Source organism: Procambarus clarkii, chromosome 31, assembly GCF_040958095.1.
Source record: "Procambarus clarkii isolate CNS0578487 chromosome 31, FALCON_Pclarkii_2.0, whole genome shotgun sequence".
NCBI classification, from domain to species: domain Eukaryota; kingdom Metazoa; phylum Arthropoda; class Malacostraca; order Decapoda; family Cambaridae; genus Procambarus; species Procambarus clarkii.
In genome coordinates this window covers 24,273,684-24,282,052 of record NC_091180.1, presented here as the reverse complement: position 1 = coordinate 24,282,052, position 8,369 = coordinate 24,273,684, and the positions used below count along the sequence as shown (strand labels likewise).

Sequence of the window (8,369 nt, the reverse complement as noted above, 5' to 3'; positions counted from 1 at the left end):
TATAGAGGAGCTTGATATTTTTTGTCCAGGGCCAGTGCATGGACCAAAAAAAATGTCGCCTCGTGGCCATTGAACAGAGATGCAAGGATTATATAAAGTACACAAGAGTATATTTATTTTTTTTATTTATGAGCACCCAACCAGTGTTGTTGTGCAGGTATAAATAACAATAGAGGAAGAGGTTCAAAACGAGTGGAGGGAGATGGTAAACGAGAAAAAAAAAATATATTGAAAAGGACAGGAGAAGAGACAAGAAATGATAAAAGATTGGCATTACAAAGCAAGAAAGAGTATTCAAGTCTTTTGTAAACATAACTCATAATAGGAAGGAGAGCGTAAATAATGCTCTTCAACCCCCACCCTACCCCACCCCCCCCCCGAAAAAGAGATACAAAATTAAACAAAAATGGGGTTGAAAACTATACAAATGAAATTTGAAAAGTCCATCCAGTTTCTATCCATTTCCAGGACCTTCAAGATAAGACTAGAGTGGTCGGAAATTATTATTCAATAGTATGGCAAAAAAAAAGAGGCATCAATGCCATAGCCATTATTATATGGTATGCATTCCACAGCTGCCTGAAATTTTTTGTGCTTTTTTTCATGTTTTAAATGATGATGCACTATGTATAACTCGACATTAATTCATGTTTTTCATCACTAGCTAATACTTAAGAAACGGAGGAGACGCGGCTCGCACGTAATGGAGGCCAAGTGTCAACAAAAAATTTGTATTATCACAGCAGAGTGAAGTCTGCAGCTCGCTATTCCCACTAGTTGTCTGCTCTACGGGAGTCCTCCAGCTTGGCCAGGTCTCACGCGCTCATCAGCAGGGTAGTAGTTTTCACTGGAAATAGAAAAAGGAAAACGTCAGGATTTGACAGAATTGTATTTGTATGACTTCCATGTATGGAGAGAAACTTTATGCTCGAAAAGGATGAACTGGGATACATTTTCTATGGGGTTAACTTGTGTATACAACCCAACAGCAATACTATCTGCTTATTGTATATCATAAGGATGAAATTTTGAAAAGGTAGGCTTTGGAAATGGAAAACAAATATTTTCGTAAAATGTTTAGGCTTGGCTCGGCCAAATGGGACAACACAGATTTCATTTGATAATTTACTGTGTGGGGTTTCTGCACAAGGCCAGAATGTTGTTTTTTGTGTGAAGTATCTGCAGTAATGACGCCCTACTCTGCAATAGTATGAATCTTAGTATTTAAAACCTATTTCATTCGTTAAACCTTCGCTAGTTTATCAAGCAACATAGGACAAAAAGAGTGTATGCACTTCTCAGCCACAAAGACTTGATCTAAATAGGTTATTCCCTAATATTCAACAACCACTGGCAACTGCATTGAAGATTCTGCAAAATTAACACGACGCCTGTGGAGTCAATATACGTTAGCAAATGTTGCCTTATAAGATTGCTACGTTTATCAGGAATGTACAACAAGGTGTTTCAACGTCTCGGGAAGTGGTGGGAGAAGACCTACCAGCCAGCGACGTTCTCAGGGGCGTCGCAGAGAAGGTTGACATCATTGAAGACGGTTCCCTTGGGGCAGCCAACCTCCCTGGGGTGGAGACCATCCTCGCAGACGTAGAAGAACCGACAGTCGTTAGGGTTAACATAACGAGCGTGGTCCAGCTCCTGGCCGTTGGTGTGAAGCTGGGTGTTGTTGGGGCAAGAGAACCCGTCAGCGAGGACCTCTGCAGGGCAAACAAAAGGCCGTGTTATACTAGAGCAAGTTCTATTTTAAGGTAGCATAAGATTGAAGAGGCTTCCTATATGAGGGTGTTGTTGTGGGAACATACAGTCAGCATACAGTGACCTCTATAGAGAGGCCAACAGTCTCTGCTAGAAGCTCATCTTCAGGAATGACAGCCATGATTCTGAACTATTTAGGGTTAAATGATAAAACCCATTTTCACGAAGTTAGTCGTGAAGCAGTTTCGGTCAAAAATACGTACAACAAATCACTAATTTTACTGATTTTTTTTTAGATTATAAGTTTAGATGAGCATTATATATTCACTAATTATAATGAACATATGTTCATTATGTTACTTATAATTCAGCAAACAAAAATACCCAGAGAGTATACCATACCTTTCACGAAGCCGCAGCCAGTGCGCACCCCAGTGTGTTCCCACTGACAGGTTCCTGAGAACTCGTCAAACACCAATCCGGTGGCGCACTTGCGCAGGACGGCCAGGCCATTGGTGCACTCGTAGTACGCGGCGCAGTTCTGAGGATTCTCATGCTCGAAGTAGCCGTTCTGACGAGGGCACTCGATTCCGGAAGGCTGGGGCGTCTCTGGCGAAGCAACAGAAAACGATAAGCATCATCAAAATGGACAATATTACTTGTATTCATTTGTTAATCGGCTTTAATAAGAGTCATTGCTTTGTGTAATTGCCAAGTCGACGCTGGAAATACTTACGGAGAGAGGATCCTTCGGGGCACTCGACGATGAAGGGGTAGTTGCACTGCTCGACCCTAGGGCCCTGGGTGGTGTCGAAGATCAGACCGTCCGGGCACAGCTTCTCCGTCTGGGTACCGCGGTAGCAGTCGTAGTACTTGTCGCACTGGCGGGGGTCGACGTAGAACCCATCGTCGGGCGGGCACTGGAACTGGGCAGCGGCCGAGCCTGCAGGAGGAGCGTGAATGAACGCATTTGTTATGGGAATTTTTACTCCTTCTAAAAAAGAAATCTTTACCTGTATCAATCTTAAATTTCTCTGTAGACTATATTTATCATTCAAGCAAGAATTTAAGACATTTTAGTTAAGTATATCATACGGCCAAAGACGAGTCAGGTCTAGTAACGCCATTTAAAACTTATTTAGGCTAGTCCACCATGGGAATCTCGAGTTCTTTAGCCCTTTCAGTTTCAGTTCCATTTTCTTTCGCACCTCGTCGGACCATGACTATAAATGGAGACTTTCACTTTCATATGTCCGTTACATATTTATTTTGTAGTTTTCCCCCTATGGCAAGGACAGCGGTCATTGAACCGGTTCTGAAAACCGCTGTGGTTGACAGCTCAGCGATAATCGTCTCGGAGGTAATTTTTTTTTTTTAATAAGCGAGATCCAACAGCCCTTAAGAACACAATATCCAGAGCAGCGTTCAACGTTTTTAACATTAATTCAGCGTTAAATTGGCATTGTTCTTTAATATAGTACCCAGTGCAGGTGCGTTTTAAGGCACATTTGAATTTGTGTGGTTCGTCTGATTTGTACGTTGCAATTGCGTCTTACAGGAGACGTCTAAATGACGTAGCGTTTAAATCTTACGACAACGATTACTCTTCGGATATATCATTCCGCCAATCTCGTGCATCGGGCAATTACTTCTACCTTATCCGGCAGGTAACTGCAATTAAACCCTTCACTTCCTTGATGTGGTTGCCGCTTGTTAAGACTTAATAACAGTGGTTATATAAGATGGAAAAAACACAGTAGTAGCGAATAGTTAGAAACAAATTGTCCAAATGGACCGATCAACAAAATTGAAGAACCGGATCAGAGAGGGAATTGGCTTTGCATAGGTAACAATTGAGAGCCGGGTACAGCCGGGCAAACATCTGGCTGTTTAGCAGTATGGTTGCCGGATAGCTAAAGGAACAGCGAGATAGAAAGGACTGATAGGAGAATACGTAGCAGCTAGATTGGAGCGGGAGGCATGTTAAGTGAGAGCAAGATAGTAAGTAGCAGATGGAAGAGGGGATAGTATAAGTAGCAGATGGAAGAGGAGATAGTAAGTAGCAGATGGAAGAGGAGATAGTAAGCAGCAATTAGGAGAGGGGGGATAGTAAGTTGCAACAGATAGGTATAGTTATGAGCGGTGGGACTGAAACAAGCTATTGGATAGAAAGTAAGGCCCAAAAAGATAGAGATAGCAAAGGAATTTGACAAGACTTAAAGGTGCGATAGCCAAGGTGGGCGTGAGTATGCAGGAAAGTATTCGATATATCTTAGAAAGTTACTGGGTTTACGTGCAAGCCGTGCTATGCGTGATTCCTCAAGGGGTTATAGGGCGTGCTACACATGCACGTCCACCGGTGGCACGTATAAGCCAGTGGTGGTGGTGTTGTGCAAGGGATGGCACCCCCCCTTACCCCACACACATACCCCCCCCCCCTCGGGGCCGTGCTCGACCCCGTACCCGCTCACCTGTGGCGCAACGGCTCTTTGTGGTCTAATGAAGCAAGAAATGCTCGCTCTGATTGCGCGTGTTTAAAGATGTCCTTGGGAGAGAGACCGGTGCTTTGACGTGTGTGTGTGTACGTGTGTGTGTGTGTGTGTGTGTGTGTGTGTGTGTGTGTGTGTGTGTGTGTGTGTGTGTGTGTGTGTGTGTGTGTGTGTGTGTGTGTGTGTGTGTGTGAATAAATTGGATACACTTCTCGACTAAATTTGTGCTTAGTGATAATTGTAAGCTCTCGATAACCTCTAGTAGTCAAGTTCAGAATCCACTTTCGTTGGCGACCAAAGAGCTCATTAAGAAGCCTTCAACAACTGCTCCCTGCCAGTCTAGGAAACAAGAGGCCAACCTTAAATTCCAGGCGATTTCGATCATTCTTTGAAGCCCCCGAGAAGATCGATCTTCCAGTGATCCCCTCCCCCCCCTCTCCCGTCATAATTTAGAATAAACTACGAGAATATTAAAGCGTTTCGATGGGTTCAAACCCCCACTACATATATGCATGTTTACGAATAATCCTGAACGCACTTTACATTATTATTCAGATAATCCGAAGTTCCACTGGCACTGAACGCGAGCAGTGAGATTGACGGCGTTTTTCGGTGGTAGTTGGAGTGTAAACACTGATTTAGCTACTCAGAACGAAGTGTCCATGTAGCACGGGCTATGGTGAGCCCGTAAACAGGTGGTGGGGGGGGGGGACGACACAAGACTTGGTATATAGCACTGACACGGGGTTGAGTACCGACGGAGGCGCTGACGGTGGGTATGAAGAGGAGGGTTGACTCACCGACTAGCAGGAGGATGACGAGCTTGTACATGGTGCAGAGGGTGAGCACAGACTGACGAGTCTCCGCCCTCTCCCTCCTATTTATTCTCTTACTTTCCCATGGTGTTACCCCTCCCCCTCTGCAATCTCCTCCTCCTCCCCCCTCTCTCTCCCCCTCTCTCCCCCCCTCCCTCCCTCCTCACCTCATATTACTCCTCTTACCAGTCTCAATCCCCCCCCAATGCCCCTTTCCCCCCTCTCTCTCTCTCTCCCCCCTGCAACCTCCTGATCCAGCCAACCTTCTCTCGACAGGTCGACATGGTCATTGGTCGAGTGTGTGTGTGTTGGGGCTGCTCGTTCAGTCTCCCATCCACCACATGGCTCGCCACATTTCACTGCTCCTCGTAGCGTTCAGGTGGAACAGTTTGTTCTCCTGGGCGATGTTACAAGCCGTTGTTCCCAACTTGTTGACAAGCCTCGAGTCTCGAAGACGCCACAGTCGAAGGTGATCGCTTACCTTACCGATGCATTTCGACAAAAGTTCACGTTTTCTACGAGTTTACGGGAGACATTATCCCTCGCTGTCACAGATTGCTAATCCGGGGGTCTTGTGATATCACTGACGCGTTTATTCCTAACCTCTTCGGTGAGGGGAAGTCCGTAAAATCCAGACTCCGTGGAGCTGGTTCTGTAGCAGGTGAAGATGAGTTCGTTTGTTCTTTAAACAAGCAAACTCTCAGATATCTGTGGTTAGTGTATAATGTTAACAGTCCCCCCTCTCCCCCCTTTGCCACTGTCATAACCCGTGGTGCTCATTGTTTTCAACTTCCCGGTGATGTTGCGTGAGTGACCCCTTCATATTTCCAGGAAAATGAGGTTGATTATATATTTTCCATCGGCTTGTCTCCCAAGGCAAGGTTCTTATACCCCCCCAGTGTGTGTGTGTGTGTGTGTGTGTGTGTGTGTGTGTGTGTGTGTGTGTGTGTGTGTGTGTGTGTGTGTGTGTGTGTGTGTGTGTGTGCGTGGGGAGGGGGGGGGGGAGCTGACAGCGGTTTCACACGGATCTTATGAAACTCGCCTCAATTTTTATATTTTTTTAGGCGCCTTGAGCTTGTGTGAGAGACTATCATTAACGACTGTACTCTATCAGTGTATTCCATTGTCCGTCGTTGTTGGTGATGTGGAGATTGTCGTCGGCGTCAGGCCGGTGACACCGGCGGTTTCCTTTCTTAGTTTCACCTTTCGCAAGTCCCGTTTTTTTGTGTTTAATTATTGGTTCTTGTTACTTTCCAGCCCCAGGTGCCTCACCTGCACGTGTCGTGTCAACACGTGGTCGTGTCAGCACGTGGTCGTGTCAACACATGGTCGTGTCAACACGTGGTCGTGGCACGTGTTGAGGTATGCCGGCACGTAACCGGATGGAAAACGAATCTCTGAACTTTTCCGTGCGATAAAAGTCTTTGAAAAACAAATACGTTATTCTTGAAACTGAGCCGAGAGTTGTGTTAAATGTCTCACTGTGCAGAAAAAAGTGGTTTCCCTTCTGCCTCTCTCTCTCTCTCTCTCTTTCTCTCTCTCTCTCTCTCTCTCTCTCTCTCTCTCTCTCTCTCTCTCTCTCTCTCTCTCTCTCTCTCTCTCTCTCTCTCTCTCTCTCTCTCTCTCTCTCTCTCTCTCCCTCTCTCTCTCTCTCTCTCTTTCTCTCTTTCTCTCTCTCTCTCTTGCATGCTAGTTTGCGTCTCCGAGCTGTGGGTTAACCATACAAAATCAGGGAGACAAAAGCACTGTGGAGTAAGTGAACGTGCTTGCGGCGGTATGTTTACACACGGTGTGTGTGTGTGTGTGTGTGTGTGTGTGTGTGTGTGTGTGTGTGTGTGTGTGTACTCACCTAATAGTCACGATCATCAAACTATCGCGGTGAACGGCGGACACATTCTCCCGGCTACGCATTCCTCTCGTTATGTGGCCTGTGTCACGATGGCCATTGAGCTCCCGTGAATGAACGCGTTGCTCTTCGCGATGAACGCATTCCTCTCTGCCTACGCGTGTTGGGATCCTTGCAATCTTGGTTGAACTTGGCAAACCAGGTTCCCGACGAATAAACGAAACAGAGCCTTGCCTTATCTAACTTAACACCCCAGCCTTATCTAGCTTAACCCAATCTTACCTAACCTAACCTCTGTTGACCAAACCACACACTAAAAAGTGAAGGGACGACGACGTTTCGGACCGTCCTGGACCATTCTCAAGTCGATTGTGTTTCAGCCATGATATTGTGACTCCTCGTCTGCATAACCTAACCTAACCTAACCTAACCTAACCTAACCTAACCTCTCTGACAGCATGTTCCTCCACCACTACCCCTCAAATAACCCACATAAGGCTTCGGACTTCAGGACGAAGCAGAAACCTCCTCAGCCAATCTGAAACCTCCGCAACAGTCCGCTGAGTCCCCCAAGTCATTTCGGCATCATCTCGAGCCCCGGAGATGATGGCCTGGTGACCTGACCGTTATGCACCACCAAGATAACGTTCTCAAGGTTTACTTCTTGGTCTTAACTTCGTGTACAGCCAGAAGACGATTATATTCCGCAAGAAAATCGGGCACTCTGTTTTCCTCCTTGAAGAACAGCACTTCGTTACACCTTCGTTCCTCAACTGACTCGTTCTTAGAACGTGTTCTCAACCGCAGAATCTACATTTGTCATGTTTATTGACAAAATGGAAGCTTTTGTTTACAAAAAGGTTTGCAACTTTAAGCTATACCAAACGGTACAATAACATTAAATTAATGTGTGTTTACCTTTTAAACGACAAACTTAATACGGCAAGAGAGAGAGTGAGAGAAAGAGAGAGAGAGAGAGAGAGAGAGAGAGAGAGAGAGAGAGAGAGAGAGAGAGAGAGAGAGAGAGAGAGAGAGAGAGAGAGAGAGAGAGAGAGGAGAGTCTCTTGTTTAGCATGTGCTGTCACAAACAAGAATAAATATGTCTTACACTGGTCGTTGAACTAATGTCCTTCATATTTTTATTTATCTATCTGTCACTCTGTCGTTCTGTCATTTTGTTCCTGCAGTCTGTCTCTCTCTGTCTCTCTCTCTCTCTCTCTCTCTCTCTCTCTCTCTCTCTCTCTCTCTCTCTCTCTCTCTCTCTCTCTCTCTCTCTCTCTCTCTCTCTCTCTCTCTCTCTCTCTCTCTCTCTCTGGATTAGAATTTTAAGAGCAAAAGGAGAAAAGTTAAATTGAGAAGGTTGTGAGATGAAGAAGAAAGAGGAGGTGGAGGAGGAGAAGAAAGAGGACCTGGAGAAGAAAACTGAAAGAGGATAAAAGTAAAGACAACCAGAAAGATAGAATCACGATTTTACAGCTCTTTTTTTTTTTGTTACGAAAACGTGTT

At 45.4% G+C, this 8,369-nt stretch overlaps 1 protein-coding gene across 1 annotated transcript; it reads right to left on the bottom strand.

Annotated features, from left to right (window-relative positions):
• Window positions 1-108: 108 nt before the first annotated feature.
• On the bottom strand, window positions 109-5,081 carry LOC138370330 (protein obstructor-E-like). Its single transcript, XM_069334561.1, has 5 exons — window positions 5,003-5,081; window positions 2,450-2,656; window positions 2,116-2,322; window positions 1,502-1,715; window positions 109-847 (listed from the first exon to the last, which is right to left on the bottom strand). The coding sequence occupies exons 1-5, from the start codon at window positions 5,031-5,033 to the stop codon at window positions 787-789; spliced, it is 720 nt and encodes a 239-aa protein (XP_069190662.1). The 5' UTR covers window positions 5,034-5,081; the 3' UTR covers window positions 109-786.
• Between the last annotated feature and the right edge of the window lie 3,288 nt (window positions 5,082-8,369).